Here is a 19,889-nt window from a genome sequence, read left to right as displayed (position 1 = left end):
TGTGCTCATTTGAATGGCGTGAGATTCTGTTTCTTTTTCTGTAGTAAGAAAAAAGGAAGAATGATAGAAGGATCATTTGAAGAACCTAGGCTCAGATTGGGGTGTCTAAATGTGTGTGGATATAAGACAAGAGATAGGAAGTATGTTTGAGGAAAGAAACTTTGGATGTTTTGGCTCTGAGTGAAACGAAGCTCAAGGGTAAAGGGGAAGAGTGGTTTGGGAATGTCATGGGAGTTAAGTCAGGGGTTAGTGAGAGGACAAGAGCAAGGGAAGGAGTAGCACTACTCCTGAAACAGGAGTGGTGGGAGTATGTGATAGAGTGTAAAAAAGTAAACTGTAGATTGATATGAGAAAAACTAAAAGTGGATGGAGAGAGATGGGTGATTATTGGTGCATATGCACCTGGGCATGAGAAGAAAGATCATGAGAGGCAAGTGTCTTAGGAGCTGCTGAGTGAGTGTGTTAGTAGTTTTGATGTACGAGACTGGGTTATAGTAATGGGTGATTTGAATGCAAAGGTGAGTTATGTGGCAGTTGAGGGAATAATTGGTGTACATGGGGTGTTCAGTGCTGTAAATGGGAATGGTGAAGAGCTTGTAGATTTCTGTGCTGAAAAAGGACTGGTGATTGGGAATACCTGGTTTAAAAAGAGAGATATACATAAGTATACGTGTGTAAGTAGGAGAGATGACCAGAGAGCATTATTGGATTATGTGTTAATTGATAGGTGTGCGAGAGAGACTTTTGGATGTTAATGTGCTGAGAGATGCAACTGGAGGGATGTCTGATCATTATCTTGTGGAGGCTAAGGTGAAGATTTGTATGGGTTTTCAGAAAAGAAGAGTGAATGTTGGGGTGAAGAGGGTGGTGAGAGTAAGTGAGCTTGGGAAGGAGACTTGTGTGAGGGAGTACCAGGAGAGACTGAGTACAGAATGGAAAAAGGTGAGAACAATGGAAGTAAGGGGAGTGGGGGAGGAATGGGATGTATCTAGGGAATCAGTGATGGCTTGCGCAAAAGATGCTTGTGGCATGAGAAGCATGGGAGGTGGGCAGATTAGAAAGGGTAGTGAGTGGTGGGATGAAGAAGTAAGATTATTAGTGAAAGAGGAAAGAGAGGCATTTGGACGATTTTTGCAGGGAAATAATGCAAATGAGTAGGAGATGTATAAATGAAAGAGGCAGGAGGTCAAGAGAAAGGTGCAAGAGGTGAAAAAGAGGGCAAATGAGAGTTGGGGTGAGAAAGTATCATTAAATTTTAGGGAGAATAAAAAGATGTTTTGGAAGGAGGTAAATATAGTGTGTATGACAAGGGAACAAATGGGAATATCAGTGAAGGGGGCTAATGAGGAGGTGATAACAAGTAGTGGTGATGTGAGAAGATGGAGTGAGTATTTTGAAGGTTTATTGAATGTGTTTGATGATAGAGTGGCAGATATAGGGTGCTTTGGTTGAGGTGGTGTGCAAAGTGAAAGGGTTAGGGAGAATGATTTAGTAAACAGAGAAGAGGTAGTAAAAGCTTTGCAGAAGATGAAAGCCGGCAAGGCAGCAGGTTTGGATGGTATTGCAGTGGAATTTATTAAAAAAGGGGGTGACTGTATTATTGACTGGTTGGTAAGGTTATTTAATGTTTGTATGACTCATGGTGAGGTGCCTGAGGATTGGCGGAATGCTTGCATAGTGCCATTGTACAAAGGCAAAGGGGATAAAAGTGAGTGCTCAAATTACAGAGGCATAAGTTTGTTGAGTATTCCTGGTAAATTATATGGGAGGGTATTGATTGAGAGGGTGAAGGCATGTACAGAGCATCAGATTGGGGAAGAGCAGTATGGTTTCAGAAGTGGTAGAGGATGTGTGGATCAGGTGTTTTCTTTGAAAAATGTATGTGAGAAATACTTAGAAAAGCAAATGGATTTGTATGTAGCATTTATGGATCTGGAACAGGCATATGATACAGTTGATAGAAATGCTCTGTGGAAGGTATTCAGAATTTATGGTGTGGGAGGCAAGGTGTGAGAAGCAGTGAAAAGCTTATATCGAGGATGTAAGGCATGTGTATGACTAGGAAGAGAGGAAAGTGATTGGTTCTCAGTGAATGTTGGTTTGCGGCAGGGGTGCATGATGTCTCCATGGTTGTTTAATTTGTTTATGGATGGGGTTGTAAGGGAGGTGAATGCAAGAGTTTTGGAGAGAGGGGTAAGTATGAAGTCTGTTGTGGATGATAGAGCTTGGGAAGTGAGTCAGTTGTTGTTTGCTGATGATACAGCACTGATGGCTGATCCAAGTGAGACACTGCAGAAGCTGGTGGCTGATTCGAGTGAGAAACTGCAGAATCTGGTGACTGAGTTTGGTAAATTGTGTGAAAGAAGAAAGCTAAGAGTAAATGTGAATAAGAGCAAGGTTATTAGGTACAGTAGGGTTTAGGGACAAGTCGATTGGGAGGTAAGTTTGAATGGAGAAAAACTAGAGGAAATGAAGTGTTTTAGATATCTGGGAGTGGATTTGGCAGCTTATGGAACCATGGAAGCGGAAGTGAGTCACAGGGTGGGGGAGGGGGCGAAAGTTTTGGGAGTGTTTAGAAATGTGTGGAAGGCGAGAACATTATCTCGGAAAGCAAAAATGGATATGTTTGAAGGAATAGTGGTTCCAACAATGTTATATGGTTGTGAGGCGTGGGCTGTAGATAGAGTTGTGCGGAGGAGGGTGGATGTGCTGGAAATGAGATGTTTGAGGACAATATGTGGTGTGAGGTAGTTTGATCGAGTAAGTAATGAATAGGATCTGTGGTTTTGGTGCATTATACATGACAGCTAGAGACTGAGTGTGAATGAATGTGGCCTTTGTTGTCTTTTCCTAGCGCTAATTCGCGCACATACGGGGGGAGGGGGTTTTTCATTTCATGTGTGGTGGGGTGGCGACGGGAATGAATAAGTGCAGACAGTTTGAATTATGTACATGTGTATATATGTATATGTCTGTGTGTGTATATATATGTATACGTTGAGATGTATAGGTATGTATATGTGCGTGTGTGGACGTGTATGTATATACATATGTATGTGGGTGGGTTGGGCCATTCTTTCATCTGTTTCCTTTGCGCTACCTCGCTAATGCAGGAGACAGCGACAAAGTATGATATAGTAAAATATACGTAATGAAAGGGTAAGAGAGATGGTTGGTAACAAAAAGAGTGTGGTTGAGAGAGGAGAAGGTGTTTTGAAGTGGTTTGGTCACATGGAGAGAATGAGAGAGGAAAGATTGACAAAGAGGATATATGTCTCAGAGGTGGAGGGAACGAAGAGAAGTGGGAGACCAAATTGGAGGTGGAAAGATGGAGTGAAAAAGATTTTGAGTGATCATGCAGGATGGTGAAAGGCGTGCAAGGAATAGAGTGAATTGGAACGATGTGGTATCCCGGGGTGGACATACCATCAATGGATTGAACCAGGGCATGTGAAGCGTCTGGGGTAAACCATGGAAAGTTTTGTGGGAGCCTGAATATGGAAAGGGAGCTGTGGTTTCGGTTCATTATACATGACAGCTAGAGACTGAGTGTGAATGAATGTGGCCTTTGTTGTCTTTTCCCAGTGCTACCTCACGCGCATGTGGGGGGAGGGGGTTGTCATTTCATGTGTGGCGGGGTGGCGATGGGAATGAATAAAGGCAGCAAGTGTGAATTATGTACATGTGTATAATGTATATGTCTGTGTATGTTTTTTTTTTTTCGCTGTCTCCCGCGTTTGCGAGGTAGCGCAAGGAAACATACAAAAGAAATGGCCCAACCCACCCCCATACACATGTATATACATACATGTCCACACACGCAAATATACATACCTACACAGCTTTCCATGGTTTACCCCAGACGCTTCACATGCCCTGATTCAATCCACTGACAGCACGTCAACCCCGGTATACCACATCGATCCAATTCACTCTATTCCTTGCCCTCCTTTCACTCTCCTGCATGTTCAGGCCCCGATCACACAAAATCTTTTTCACTCCATCTTTCCACCTCCAATTTGGTCTCCCACTTCTCCTCGTTCCCTCCATCTCCGACACATATATCCTCTTGGTCAATCTTTCCTCACTCATTCTCTCCATGTGCCCAAACCATTTCAAAACACCCTCTTCTGCTCTCTCAACCACGCTCTTTTTATTTCCACACATCTCTCTTACCCTTACGTTACTTACTCGATCAAACCACCTCACACCACACATTGTCCTCAAACATCTCATTTCCAGCACATCCACCCTCCTGCGCACAACTCTATCCATAGCCCACGCCTCGCAACCATACAAAATTGTTGGAACCACTATTCCTTCAAACATAGCCATTTTTGCTTTCCGAGATAATGTTCTCGACTTCCACACATTCTTCAAGGCTCCCAGGATTTTTGCCCCCTCCCCCACCCTATGATCCACTTCTGCTTCCATGGTTCCATCCGCTGCCAGATCCAGTCCCAGATATCTAAAACACTTTACTTCCTCCAGTTTTTCTCCATTCAAACTTACCTCCCAGTTGATTTGACCCTCAACCCTACTGTACCTAATAACCTTGCTCTTATTCACATTTACTCTTAACTTTCTTCTTTCACACACTTTACCAAACTCAGTCACCAGCTTCTGCAGTTTCTCACATGAATCAGCCACCAGTGCTGTATCATCAGCAAACAACAACTGACTCACTTCCCAAGCTCTCTCATCCACAACAGACTTCATACTTGCCCCTCTTTCCAAAACTCTTGCATTCACCTCCCTAACAACCCCATCCATAAACGAATTAAACAACCATGGAGACATCACACACCCCTGCCGCAAACCTACATTCACTGAGAACCAATCACTTTCCTCTCTTCCTACACGTACACATGCCTTACAACCTCGATAAAAACTTTTCACTGCTTCTAACAGCTTGCCTCCCACACCATATATTCTTAATACCTTCCACAGAACATCTCTATCAACTCTATCATATGCCTTCTCCAGATCCATAAATGCTACATACAGATCCATTTGCTTTTCTAAGTATTTCTCACATACATTCTTCAAAGCAAACACCTGATCCACACATCCTCTACCACTTCTGAAACCACATTGCTCTTCCCCAATCTGATGCTCTGTACATGCCTTCACCCTCTCAATCAATACCCTCCCATATAATTTACCAGGAATACTCAACAAACTTTTTTTTTTTTTTTTGCCGCTGTCTCCCGCGTTTGCGAGGTAGCGCAAGGAAACAGACGAAAGAAATGGCCCAACCCACCCCCATACACATGTATATACATACACGTCCACACACGCAAATATACATACCTACACAGCTTTCCATGGTTTACCCCAGACGCTTCACATGCCCTGATTCAATCCACTGACAGCACGTCAACCCCGGTATACCACATCGCTCCAATTCACTCTATTCCTTGCCCTCCTTTCACCCTCCTGCATGTTCAGGCCCCGATCACACAAAATCTTTTTCACTCCATCTTTCCACCTCCAATTTGGTCTCCCTCTTCTCCTCGTTCCCTCCACCTCCGACACATATATCCTCTTGGTCAATCTCTCCTCACTCATTCTCTCCATGTACCCAAACCATTTCAAAACACCCTCCTCTGCTCTCTCAACCAGGCTCTTTTTATTTCCACACATCTCTCTTACCCTTACGTTACTTACTCGATCAAACCACCTCACACCACACATTGTCCTCAAACATCTCATTTCCAGCACATCCATCCTCCTGCGCACCACTCTATCCATAGCCCACGCCTTGCAACCATACAACATTGTTGGAACCACTATTCCTTCAAACATACCTATTTTTGCTTTCCGAGATAATGTTCTCGACTTCCACACATTCTTCAAGGCTCCCAGGATTTTTGCCCCCTCCCCCACCCTATGATCCACTTCTGCTTCCATGGTTCCATCCGCTGCCAGATCCAGTCCCAGATATCTAAAACACTTTACTTCCTCCAGTTTTTCTCCATTCAAACTTACCTCCCAGTTGATTTGACCCTCAACCCTACTGTACCTAATAACCTTGCTCTTATTCACATTTACTCTTAACTTTCTTCTTTCACACACTTTACCAAACTCAGTCACCAGCTTCTGCAGTTTCTCACATGAATCAGCCACCAGCGCTGTATCATCAGCGAACAACAACTGACTCACTTCCCAAGCTCTCTCATCCCCAACAGACTTCATACTTGCCCCTCTTTCCAAAACTCTTGCATTCACCTCCCTAACAACCCCATCCATAAACAAATTAAACAACCTCTGAAATTTGAGCACTCACTCTTATCCCCTTTGCCTTTGTACAATGGCACTATGCACGCATTCCGCCAATCCTCAGGCACCTCACCATGAGTCATACATACATTAAATAACCTTACCAACCAGTCAATAATACAGTCACCCCCTTTTTTAATAAATTCCACTGCAATACCATCCAAACCTGCTGCCTTGCTGGCTTTCATCTTCCGCAAAGCTTTTACTACCTCTTCTCTGTTTACCAAATCATTTTCCCTAACCCTCTCACTGTGCACACCACCTCGACCAAAACACCCTATATCTGCCACTCTATCATCAAACACATTCAAGAAACCTTCAAAATACTCACTCCATCTCTTTTTCACATCACCATTACTTGTTATCATATGTATATGTTGAAATGTTTAGATATGTATATGTGCATGTATGGATGTGTATGTATATATATGTATATGTGGGTGGGTTGGGCCATTCGTTCGTCTGTTTCCTTATGCTACCTCACTAATGCAGGTGACAGCGACAGAGTATAATAAACGAATATATAATATGTTTGTGTGTGTGTGCGTCTGTGTGTAAAGTTAGTTGAGACGTTATCTAAGTAAGTTTTCATGAATATGTCTCTACATAATGGTACTCATGTAATATTTTTTCAGAATGTGCCCTTGTAGACTTGTGCCGAGAATGTGTGTATGATAGTAATATTCGAGTAGCTTGCAGAGCTATTCAACTGTTTACCAACATAGCTATCTATATGTGAGTAGCAGTTTGGGTTATTATTTTTTGTGTATTATATTTGAAATTTCTTGTAAATTGTATGTCACTGTGTTGTTTCATATGCAACACTTGTATTATTGTTATTATTATGGCTTGTAAATACTATTGTTATTATTATGGCTTGTAAATACTATTGTTATTATTATGGCTTGTAAATACGAAGTTCTGTTTCAAGGTATGAAGAGCAAAAGACAAGCCTTGTCTGTGAGGAAGCTCACTGTGCTGCTCTTAGTCTTCTGCAGAGTGTTGTCAGTGCCTCCCCTCTTGATGATACTTCTGGCCCAAGCCCTGAGGAGACCATTCCTGTTGGTCTTCGTACTTGTTTGGTTTGTATGGTAACTTATTAGTTGAAGGATTATAAGGCTGAGTTAATCAGTTTGCAGCAAGTCCAAAACTTACTGTTACTTGTGATTTAATCCATTTTCATATTAATGCTGATGGGTTTGCTGATGTATTTTAAGGTCTCATGTATCTGTTTTTGCCCTTTTAAGGTGTGTGCTGTACTGCTAGCTCGCACAAAACCCAGCATCATGAGTGACTTAGCTAGCACTCTCACAGACACTTTAGCAGACAACATGCTTTCAGGTGAGTCAGTATATGAATGTGATTTCCTTATCATTAGAAAGAGGTATTGATTAAGTTTTTATATAATATTAATCATTCTTGCACATAAATCTATGAAATGAGATTTTAGCTTTTGTTTTGGGAAAGATATTAGCTACCACCAAATTTGAATGTATAAGCTTTAAAGGCATCCCATTTTGAAACTTATGTATGTTCTAAAAAACACTGAAATTTTATTTTAAAGCTATTCATGAGTAGTCTTTAAGACACACAGCTACCGACAACAAGTATTGCATGGTGCTTTGGCTGATATGAGTGCAAGATGAGGAAATGGGGAAAGAAAATTAATCTTTTTTTTTCTTTCATACTTGTTCGCAGTTTCCCATGTTATTACTAGGAACAGACACAGAAAAGGTCTCATTGGCTCTCATCCATTCTCTAGCTGTCATGAGTACTTCACTGAAATCATAGCCTGCTATCCAGAAATAGTCCCAACAGACCTTCCTTTTGTTCCTCCAGCTGCTACATATTCTCTGGTTCATTTCAGTGACAGTATGTTGCCCCCTGTATACCATATCACTCCAGTTCTATCTATCCTGTGCTTGCCTATCACCCTTCTTTATATTCAAGCTGCAAGCACTCAAAATTTGATTAACTTCATCCTTTCATCATTAGCTTGGTCTCTTCCTCCTCCTTTTCCTTCTGCTTCTGACACATCAGTCCTCTTTGTCAACCTCTCCCCATTCATTCTCTCCATGTTCAAACCCTTTCAGCACATTTTCAGCTTTCTCAACTGTACTCTTCTTACTATCACACACCTCTCTTACTCTGTTATTACTTACAAGATCAACCCTCCATACACTACATATAGTCCTCATAGATTTCATCCCCTATCCCCAGGGATAGGGGAGAAAGAATACTTCCCACGCATTCCTCACGTGTCGTAGAAGGCGACTAAAGGGGACGGGAGCGGGGGGCCAGATTCCCTCACCTCCTTCTATTTTGACTTTCTAAAAGGAGAAACAGAAGGAGTCATGCAGGGAGTGTTCATCCTCCTCGAAGGCTCAGATTGGGGTGTCTAAATGTGTGTGGATGTAACCAAGATGAGAAAAAAGGAGAGATAGGTATTATGTTTGAGGAAAGGAACCTGGATGTTTTGGCTCTGAGTGAAACGAAGCTCAAGGGTAAAGGGGAAGAGTGATTTGGGAATGTCTTGTGAGTAAAGTCAGGGGTTAGTGAGAGGACAAGAGCAAGGGAAGGAGTAGCACTACTCCTGAAACAGGAGTTGTGGGAGTATGTGATAGAGTGTAAGAAAGTAAATTCTAGATTGATATGGGTAAAACTGAAAGCTGATGGAGAGAGATGGGTGATTATTGGTGCATATGCACCTGGGCATGAGAAGAAAGATCATGAGAGGCAAGTGTTTTGGGAGCAGCTGAATATGTGTGTTAGTGGTTTTGATGCACAAGATTGGGTTATAGTGATGGGTGATTTGAATGCAAAGGTGAGTAATGTGGCAGTTGAGGGAATAATTGGTATACATGGGGTGTTCAGTGTTGTAAATGGAAATGGTGAAGAGCTTTTAGATTTATGTGCTGAAAAAGGACTGGTGATTGGGAATACCTGGTTTAAAAAGCGAGATATGCATAAGTATACGTATGTAAGTAGGAGAGATGGCCAGAGAGCATTATTGAATTGCGTGTTAATTGATAGGCGTGCGAAAGAGAGACTTTTGGATGTTAATGTGCTGAGAGGTGCAACTGGAGGGATATTTATGTATATTTATTATACTTTGTCGCTGTCTCCCGCGTTTGCGAGGTAGCGCAAGGAAACAGACGAAAGAAATGGCCCAACCCCCCCCCATACACATGTATATACATACGTCCACACACGCAAATATACATACCTACACAGCTTTCCATGGTTTACCCCAGACGCTTCACATGCCTTGATTCAATCCACTGACAGCACGTCAACCCCGGTATACCACATCGCTCCAATTCACTCTATTCCTTGCCCTCCTTTCACCCTCCTGCATGTTCAGGCCCCGATCACACAAAATCTTTTTCACTCCATCTTTCCACCTCCAATTTGGTCTCCCTCTTCTCCTTGTTCCCTCCACCTCCGACACATATATCCTCTTGGTCAATCTTTCCTCACTCATCCTCTCCATGTGCCCAAACCACTTCAAAACACCCTCTTCTGCTCTCTCAACCACGCTCTTTTTATTTCCACACATCTCTCTTACCCTTACGTTACTTACTCGATCAAACCACCTCACACCACACATTGTCCTCAAACATCTCATTTCCAGCACCTCCATCCTCCTGCGCACAACTCTATCCATAGCCCACGCCTCGCAACCATACAACATTGTTGGAACCACTATTCCTTCAAACATACCCATTTTTGCTTTCTGAGATAATGTTCTCGACTTCCACACATTTTTCAAGGCCCCCAGAATTTTCGCCCCCTCCCCCACCCTATGATCCACTTCCGCTTCCATGGTTCCATCCACTGCCAGATCCACTCCCAGATATCTAAAACACTTCACTTCCTCCAGTTTTTCTCCATTCAAACTCACCTCCCAATTGACTTGACCCTCATCCCTACTGTACCTAATAACCTTGCTCTTATTCACATTTACTCTTAACTTTCTTCTTCCACACACTTTACCAAACTCAGTCACCAGCTTCTGCAGTTTCTCACATGAATCAGCCACCAGCGCTGTATCATCAGCGAACAACAACTGACTCACTTCCCAAGCTCTCTCATCCCCAACAGACTTCATACTTGCCCCTCTTGTGGAGGTGAAGGTGAAGATTTGTAGGGGTTCTCAGAAAAGGAGAGAGAATGTTGGGGTGAAGAGAGTGGTGAGAGTAAGTGAGCTTGGGAAGGAGACTTGTGTGTGGAAGTACTAGGAGAGACTGGGTGCATAATGGAAAGAGGTGAGAACAAAGGAGATAAGGGGAGTGGGGGAGGAATGGGATGTATTTAGGGAAGCAGTGATGGCTTGCGCAAAAGATGCTTTTGGCACGAGAAGCGTGGGAGATGGGTTGATTAGAAAGGGTGGTGAGTGGTGGGTTGAAGAAGTAAGATTATTAGTGAAAGAGAAGAGAGAGGCATTTGGATGATTTTTACAGGGAAAAAATGCAAATGAGTGGGAGATGCATAAAAGAAAGAGGCAGGAGGTCAAGAAAAAGGTGCAAGAGGTGAAAAAGAGGGCAAATGAGAGTTGGGGTGAGAGAGTATCATTAAATTTTAGGGAGAATAAAAAGATGTTTTGGAAGGAGGTAAATAAAGTGCGTAAGACAAAGGAGCAAATGGGAACTTCAGTGAAGGGGCAAATGGGGTGATAACAAGTAGTGGTGATGTGAGAAGGAGATGGAGTGAGTATTTTGAAGGTTTGTTGAATGTGTTTGATGATAGAGTGGCAGATATAGGGTGTTTTGGTCGAGGTGGTGTGCAAAGTGAGAGGGTTAGGGAAAATGATTTGGTAAACAGAGAAGAGGTAGTAAAAGCTTTGCGGAAAATGAAAGCCGGCAAGGCAGCAGGTTTGGAGGGTATTGCAGTGGAATTTATTAAAAAAGGGGGTGACTGTATTATTGACTGGTTGGTAAGGGTATTTAATGTATGTATGACTCATGGTGAGGTGCCTGAGGATTGGTGGAATTCTTGGATAGTGCCATTGTACAAAGGCAAAGGGGATAAGAGTTGAGTGCTCAAATTTCAGAGGTATAAGTTTGTTGAGTATTCCTGGTAAATTATTTGGGAGGGTATTGATTGAGAGGGTGAAGGCATGTACAAAGCATCAGATTAGGGAAGAGCAGTGTGGTTTCAGAAGTGGTAGAGGATGTGTGGATAAGGTGTTTGATTTGAAGAATGTATGTGGGAAATACTTAGAAAAACAAATGGATTTGTATATAGCATTTATGGATCTGGAGAAGGCATATGATAGAGTTGATAGAGATGCTCTGTGGAAGGTATTAAGAATATATGGTGTGGGAGGCAAGTTGTTAGAAGCAGTGAAAAGTTTTTATCGAGGTTGTAAGGCATGTGTACGTGTAGGAAGAGAGGAAAGTGATTGGTTCTCAGTGAATGTAGGTTTGCGGCAGGGGTGTGTGATGTCTCCATGGTTGTTTAATTTGTTTATGGATGGGGTTGTTAGGGAGGTGAATGCAAGAGTTTTGGAAAGAGGGGCAAGTATGCAGTCTGTTGTGGATGATAGAGCTTGGGAAGTGAGTCAGTTGTTGTTCGATGATGATACAGTGCTGGTGGCTGATTCATGTGAGAAACTGCAGAAGCTGGTGACTGAGTTTGGTAAAGTGTGTGAAAGAAGAAAGTTAGGAGTAAATGTGAATAAGAGTAAGGTTATTAGGTACAGTAGGGTTGAGGGTCAAGTCAATTGGGAGGTAAGTTTGAATGGAGAAAAATTGGAGGAAGATAAAGTGTTTTAGATATCTGGGAGTGGATCTGGCAGCGGATGGAACCATGGAAGCGGAAGTGAATGATAGGGTGGGGGAGGGGGCGAAAATTCTGGGAGCCTTGAAGAATGTTTGGAAATCGAGAACATTATCTCGGAAAGCAAAAATGGGTATGTTTGAAGGAATAGTGGTTCCAACAATGCTGTATGGTTGCGAGGCGTGGGCTATGGATAGAGCTGTGCGCAGGAGGGTGGATGTGCTTGAAATGAGATGTTTGAGGACAATGTGTGGTGTGAGGTGGTTTGATCGAGTAAGTAATGTGAGGGTAAGAGAGATGTGTGGAAATAAAAGGAGTGTGGTTGAGAGAGCAGAAGAGGGCATTTTGAAATTGTTTGGTCACATGGAGAGAATGAATGAGGAAAGATTGACCAAGAGGATATATGTGTCGGAGGTGGAGGGAACGAGGAGAAGTGGGAGACCAAATTGGAGGTGGAAAGATGGAGTGAAAAAGATTTTGAGTGATCGGGGCCTGAACATGCAGGAGGGTGAAAGGCATGCAAGGAATAGAGTGAATTGGAACGATGTGGTATACCGGGGTCGATGTGCTGTCAATGGATTGAAGCAGGGCATGTGAAGCGTCTGGGGTAAACCATGGAAAGTTGTGTGGGGCCTGGATGTGGAAAGGGAGCTGTGGTTTTGGTGCATTATTACATGACAGCTAGAGACTGAGTGTGAACGAATGTGGCCTTTGATGTCTTTTCCTGGCGCTACCTCGCACACATGAGGGGGAGGGGGTTGTTATTCCATGTGTGGCGAGGTGGCGATGGGAATAAATATAGGCAGACAGTATGAATTATGTACATGTGTATATATGTATATGTCTGTGTGTGTATATATATGTGTACATTGAGATGTATAGGTATGTATATTTGCGTGTGTGGACGTGTATGTATATACATGTGTATGTGGGTGGGTTGGGCCACTCTTTCGTCTGTTTCCTTGCGCTACCTCACTAACGCGGGAGACAGCGACAAAGCAAAATAAATAAAAAAAGATAAGATTTCATTTCCAACACCTTGATCCCTTTCTGTGTTTCTCATCTATAAGTCTGTGCCTTGCATCCATACTAGTGATGGTCAAAATATTTGCATTTGCAAATATTCACATATCTTGTGATATTTGCATTTGTATTTGCATTCACATGCTGTGATGTGAGTATTTGCATATATTAATGCAATTGAGTGGGAGATGTATAAAAAAAAGAGACAGGAGGTCAAGAGAAAGGTGCAAGAGGTGAAAAAAAGGGCAAATGAGAGTTGGGGTGAGAGAGTATCATTAAATTTTAGGGAGAATGAAAAGATGTTCTGGAAGGAGGTAAATAAAGTGCGTAAGACAAGGGAGCAAATGGGAACTTCAGTGAAGGGCGCAAATGGGGAGGTGATAACAAGTAGTGGTGATGTGAGAAGGAGATGGAGTGAGTATTTTGAAGGTTTGTTGAATGTGTTTGATGATAGAGTGGCAGATATAGGGTGTTTTGGTCGAGGTGGTGTGCAAAGTGAGAGGGTTAGGGAAAATGATTTGGTAAACAGAGAAGAGGTAGTGAAAGCTTTGCGGAAGATGAAAGCTGGCAAGGCAGCAGGTTTGGATGGTATTGCAGTGGAATTTATTAAAAAAGGGGGTGACTGTATTGTTGACTGGTTGGTAAGGTTATTTAATGTATGTATGACTCATGGTGAGGTGCCTGAGGATTGGCGGAATGCGTGCATAGTGCCATTGTACAAAGGCAAAGGGGATAAGAGTGAGTGCTCAAATTACAGAGGTATAAGTTTGTTGAGTATTCCTGGTAAATTATATGGGAGGGTATTGATTGAGAGGGTGAGGGCATGTACAGAGCATCAGATTGGGGAAGAGCAGTGTGGTTTCAGAAGTGGTAGAGGATGTGTGGATCAGGTGTTTGCTTTGAAGAATGTATGTGAGAAATACTTAGAAAAGCAAATGGATTTGTATGTAGCATTTATGGATCTGGAGAAGGCATATGATAGAGTTGATAGAGATGCTCTGTGGAAGGTATTAAGAATATATGGTGTGGGAGGAAAGTTGTTAGAAGCAGTGAAAAGTTTTTATCGAGGATGTAAGGCATGTGTACGTGTAGGAAGAGAGGAAAGTGATTGGTTCTCAGTGAATGTAGGTTTGCGGCAGGGGTGTGTGATGTCTCCATGGATGTTTAATTTGTTTATGGATGGGGTTGTTAGGGAGGTAAATGCAAGAGTTTTGGAAAGAGGGGCAAGTATGAAGTCTGTTGGGGATGAGAGAGCTTGGGAAGTGAGTCAGTTGTTGTTCGCTGATGATACAGCGCTGGTGGCTGATTCATGTGAGAAACTGCAGAAGCTGGTGACTGAGTTTGGTAAAGTGTGTGAAAGAAGAAAGTTAAGAGTAAATGTGAATAAGAGCAAGGTTATTAGGTACAGTAGGGTTGAGGGTCAAGTCAATTGGGAGGTGAGTTTGAATGGAGAAAAACTGGAGGAAGTGAAGTGTTTTAGATATCTGGGAGTGGATCTGGCAGCGGATGGAACCATGGAAGCGGAAGTGGATCATAGGGTGGGGGAGGGGGCGAAAATTCTGGGGGCCTTGAAGAATGTGTGGAAGTCGAGAACATTATCTCGGAAAGCAAAAATGGGTATGTTTAAAGGAATAGTGGTTCCAACAATGTTGTATGGTTGCGAGGCGTGGGCTATGGATAGAGTTGTGCGCAGGAGGATGGAGGTGCTGGAAATGAGATGTTTGAGGACAATGTGTGGTGTGAGGTGGTTTGATCGAGTGAGTAACGTAAGGGTAAGAGAGATGTGTGGAAATAAAAAGAGCGTGGTTGAGAGAGCAGAAGAGGGTGTTTTGAAGTGGTTTGGGCACATGGAGAGAATGAGTGAGGAAAGATTGACCAAGAGGATATATGTGTCGGAGGTGGAGGGAACAAGGAGAAGAGGGAGACCAAATTGGAGGTGGAAAGATGGAGTGAAAAAGATTTTGTGTGATCGGGGCCTGAACATGCAGGAGGGTGAAAGGAGGGCAAGGAATAGAGTGAATTGGAGCGATGTGGTATACCGGGGTTGACGTGCTGTCAGTGGATTGAATCAGGGCATGTGAAGCGTCTGGGGTAAACCATGGAAAGCTGTGTAGGTATGTATATTTGCGTGTGTGGACGTATGTATATACATGTGTATGGGGGGGGTTGGGCCATTTCTTTCGTCTGTTTCCTTGCGCTACCTCGCAAACGCGGGAGACAGCGACAAAGTATAAAAAAAAAAAAAAACTTTATAATGTTTATAGAAAATCAAATAAGTTAAAAGCTTTAGTTGAACAAGTATTCTAGGCTAGTTTTGCCAATCCAGCAGTTGTGCCAAGCTAGCTATGGGGCTGCATCCAACATCATGTTCCTCTCAGCATTGTTGCCAGATTCCCAGATGTCTGGGTTTCTCCAGATTTTTTGTCTAATTATAGGCTTTCAGAGTTTTTCATTAAAAAGTGAGTAATATCCAGATTTTTAGCACACATCCAGAAAAAACACTCAAAATCTCAAGATTGTGAGAGAGAGAGAGAGAGAGAGAGAGAGAGAGAGAGAGAGAGAGAGAGAGAGAGAGAGAGTCTGATGTGATCTGTTCTAGATCCATTTGCAGTTTGGTCAGGACCCATCTGATATACTCGGGACACCTCCACTACTTCAGTGAGTTCAGTGACTGAGTTACCTGTGACTGCACTGAGCCTGTGAGAAGCATGTTGCGCACATGTGTGTGTCTGGTGTTGCTGTGTCTCGCACTCTCTTGGTTGTTGATAGTTTGATGCAGTTACAGAGGAAGTTAGCAACGGTAGCATTACGTTGTCATCAAGTAAGGTATTTTATTTATTTATTATACTTTGCTGCTATCTCACGCTTTAGCGAAGTAGCGCAAGACAACAGACAAAAGAATGGCTCAACCCACCCACATACACATGTTTATAAATACACGTCCACACATGCATGTATACATACCTATAAATCTCAACATATACATATATATATATATATATACACACAGACATATACATATATACGCATGTACATAATTCATACTGTCTGCCCTTGTTCATTCCCATCGCCACCCCACCACACATGAAATGGCAACCCCCTCCCCCCACATGTGCGCGAGGTAGTGCTAGGAAAAGACAACAAAGGCCACATTCGTTCACACTAAGTCTCTAGCTGTCATGATTAATGCACCGAAACCAAAGCTCCCTTTCCACATCCAGGCCCCACAAAACTTTCCGTGGTTTACCCAAGACGCTTCACATGCCCGGGTTCAATCTATTGACAGTACGTCGACCCTGGTATACCACATCATTCCAATTCATTCTATTCCTTGCACACCTTTTACCTTCCTGCATGTTCAGGCCCCGATCACTCAGAATCTTTTTCACTCCATCTTTCCACCTGCAATTTGGTCTGCCACTTCTCGTTCCCTCTACCTCTTACACATATATCCTCTTTGTCAATCTTTTCTCACTCATTCTTGCCATGCGACCAAACCATTTCAAAACACCCTCTTCTGCCCTCTCAACCACACTCTTTTTATTACCACACATCTCTCTTACCCTTTCATTACTTACTCGATCAAACCACCTGACATCACATATTGTCCTCAAACATCTCATTTCCAGCACCTCCACCCTCCTCTGCACAACTCTATCTATAGCCCATTCCTTGCAACCATATGACATTGTTGGAACCACTATCCCTTCAAACATACCCATTTTTGCTTTCCAAGGTAACGTTCTCACCTTCCACACATTTTTCAATGCTCTCAGAACTTTTGCCCCCTCCCCCACCCTATGATTCACTTTCGCTTCCATGGTTCCATCTGCTGCCAAATCCACTTCCAGATATCTAAAACACTTCACTTCCTCCAGTTTTTCTCCATTCAAACTTACCTCCCAATTGACTTGTCCCTCAACCCTACTGTACCTAATAACTTTGCTTTTATTCACATTTACTCTCACCTTTCTTCTTTCACACACTATATTAAACTCAGTAGTCACCAACTGCTGCAGTTTCTCACCCGGATCAGCCACCAGCGCTGTATCATCAGCAAAGAACAACTGACTCACCTCCTAAGCTCTCTCATCCACAACAGACTGCATGCTTGCCCCTCTTTCCAAAACTCTTGCATTCACCTCTCTAACAACCCCATCCATAAACAAATTACACAACCATGGAGACATCACACACCCCTGCCACAAACCAACATTCACTGAGAACCAATCACTTTCCTCTCTTCCTAAATGCACACATGCCTTACATCCTCGATAAAAACTTTTCACCGCTTTTAACAGCTTAATTCCCACACCATATATTCTTAATACCTTCCACAGAGCATCTCTATCAACTCTATCATATGCCTTCTCAAGTAAGGTGTAGCAGTATTTTAGAAATGTGTCCAAAGGTGTTGCAAAGTGTAAACTGTGTACGCAAAGCTATTCTAGAAAAGGAAGAACAACATCTGATCTCAGAAGTCATCTGAGTAGTGAACATCCAGAAGCTTATAAAGTTATGCTAAAGAAAGAGGACGAGAACAAGGAAAGCAAGAAGAGAAAAACATTGATGCTGTTGGTGAGAGTAAAACAGCAGACTTTAGAGAGCTGCTTTGAGAAAAAGTATGGGATTCTAAAAACCCAAAAACACATGGTATAGATTATTGCATTGTCGAGATGATAGTCATGGATGATTTGCCCTTTTCACATGTAGAAGACATCGGTTTCGTACGTTTAATGCAAGAGGCAATGCCACTATATCCACTGAGACATCGCAAGTACTACAGAAACCATATGTGTGATGGTATGATCTTGTTGAAAATAAGGTTTCTGATTCTATCAAAACATTAAGAGAGTCTACCAAATTAATATTTACAACTGATGAGTGGTCAGATACTGAATCTGGTGTTTCTCTTTTCTCATTGATAAGTCATTGCATTAACAACGAGTTTAAGCGTCAAAATTCCATTTTATATGTACAGCTACTCTCTGAATGCTACACTTGAGAATATTTGAGTGAAGTATTCAGCTCGATGCTTGAAAAATGGAGCATTTCCTCAGACAGTGTTTACTGTGTCATGAGGAATGCTGGTGTTAGTATTAAAAAGCACTATTTCTTTATGTCGTCAACAACACAAACTGTACTTCCCATCACCTGCATCTCACAGTCAAGCACGGCATACCTTCACAAAAATCACTTACGGATCTCCTCTCTAAATGCAGGTCTATAGCCACTCATTTCAATCACTCAACCATGGCACAAGAAGAATTAAAGAAAATTCAACTTAAGATAAATGCTCCTCAATTGTCAGTGTTGTACAATGTTTCCACTTGATGGAACAACACTTTGCAGAAGATAATTAGAATGAAAGAACTTATGGAGTTACTTTGCTTGTATCCGAGAGAAAACTCTTAAATCATGTCACTTCTGCTGAAGATGAGTCCCTTCTGACAAACTACATCACTGTTCTCCAACCATATTAGGATGTTACCAAGAAAATCAGCAGCACCTCTTCATTGATATCTGAAGTAATGCCTCTTGTAACCACACTCAAAATGGTGGTCAAGTCATTCACCAATGAAAGCCCTTGCATAAAGAGCTTGAGAGAAAAATAATGGAAGGATTATTGAAGAGGTATGATTCACTAGAAAGTAATGACATGTATGCTGTGGCCACACTTTTGGACCCAAGATATAAGGTAAAAATGTTTTTCAGTCCAGTGTGTTACAGAGTGAAGAATAGCATTACCTGTTTGTCCGAAGAACTTTAGTCGAGTGCACAAGAAGAAATCAAACAAAAACAAACTTTCAGGTGCTTCTCAAGTTTCTCAATCATCTTCAAGCAAAGATTTTGCTTCAATGCTTAATGCAGTCATTTCATCAAGCAGTAATGATGAAATTGATAACCAGCTTTCACAGCAGAGTCAGCTGAAAATCCTTTGACATAGTAGAAAATGCATAAAGAAATGTATCCTGTTCTGTTTTGGTTACCCTGAACGTTCTTGGCCTGCCCTCCATTAAGTGTTGCCAGCAAATGACTCTTCAGTGGTGCCGGTCTGATATATGATGGAAATAGGAACAGGCTTTCTGCTAAGGGAGCTGAGAAGCATTTGATTCTTGAATATAGCCTCAGTAATCACATTCGATAACTAAGTCCTTATTTATTATATTTTTTATTATACTTAGTTGCTGTCTCCCGTGTCAGCGAGGTAGCGCAAGGAAACAGACAAGGAATGGCCCAACCCCCCCACATACACATGTATATGCATAAACACCCATACACGCACATATACATACCTATACATCTCAACGTATACATATATATATGCACACAGATGTATACATATATGCACATGTACATAATTCATACTGTCAGCCCTTATTCATTCCTGTTGCCACCCGGCCACACATGAAATGACAACCCCTTCCCCCCACATGTGCACGAGGTAGCACTAGGAAAAGACAACAAAGGCCACATTCGTTCACTCTCAGTCTCTAGCTGTCATGTATAATGCACTGAAACCACAGCTCCCTTTCCAAATCCAGGCCCCACAACACTTTCCATGGTTTACCCCAGACGCTTCACATGCCCTGGTTCAATCCATTGACAGCACGTCGACCCCGGTATACCACATCATTCCATTTCACTCTATTCCTTGCACGCCTTTCGCCCTCCTGCACGTTCAGGCCCCGATCACTCAAAATCTTTTTCACTTCATCTTTCCACCTCCAATTTGGTCTCCCACTTCTCCTCGTTCCCTCCACCTCTGACGCATATATCCTCTTTGTCAATCTTTCCTCACT

General features: G+C 42.4%; 1 protein-coding gene across 2 annotated transcripts in view; it reads left to right on the top strand.

The window, feature by feature from the left end:
* Positions 1 to 19,889, top strand: part of defl (Integrator complex subunit 7) — a 180,755-nt gene that overhangs the window by 47,996 nt on the left and 112,870 nt on the right. Inside the window, exons 8-10 of one of the 2 annotated variants that reach the window (XM_071675335.1) lie at positions 6,918 to 7,017; positions 7,214 to 7,343; positions 7,530 to 7,623. In XM_071675335.1, the coding sequence (XP_071531436.1) occupies positions 6,918 to 7,017; positions 7,214 to 7,343; positions 7,530 to 7,623 (324 nt within the window). Of the gene's footprint in view, positions 1 to 6,917; positions 7,018 to 7,213; positions 7,365 to 7,529; positions 7,624 to 19,889 lie in introns of both variants that reach the window. The other variant, XM_071675334.1, reaches the window with a different exon arrangement.

The sequence above is a fragment of the Panulirus ornatus genome, chromosome 20, assembly GCF_036320965.1.
Source record: "Panulirus ornatus isolate Po-2019 chromosome 20, ASM3632096v1, whole genome shotgun sequence".
Classification (NCBI taxonomy): domain Eukaryota; kingdom Metazoa; phylum Arthropoda; class Malacostraca; order Decapoda; family Palinuridae; genus Panulirus; species Panulirus ornatus.
This window is presented reverse-complemented; position numbering and strand designations above follow the sequence as displayed.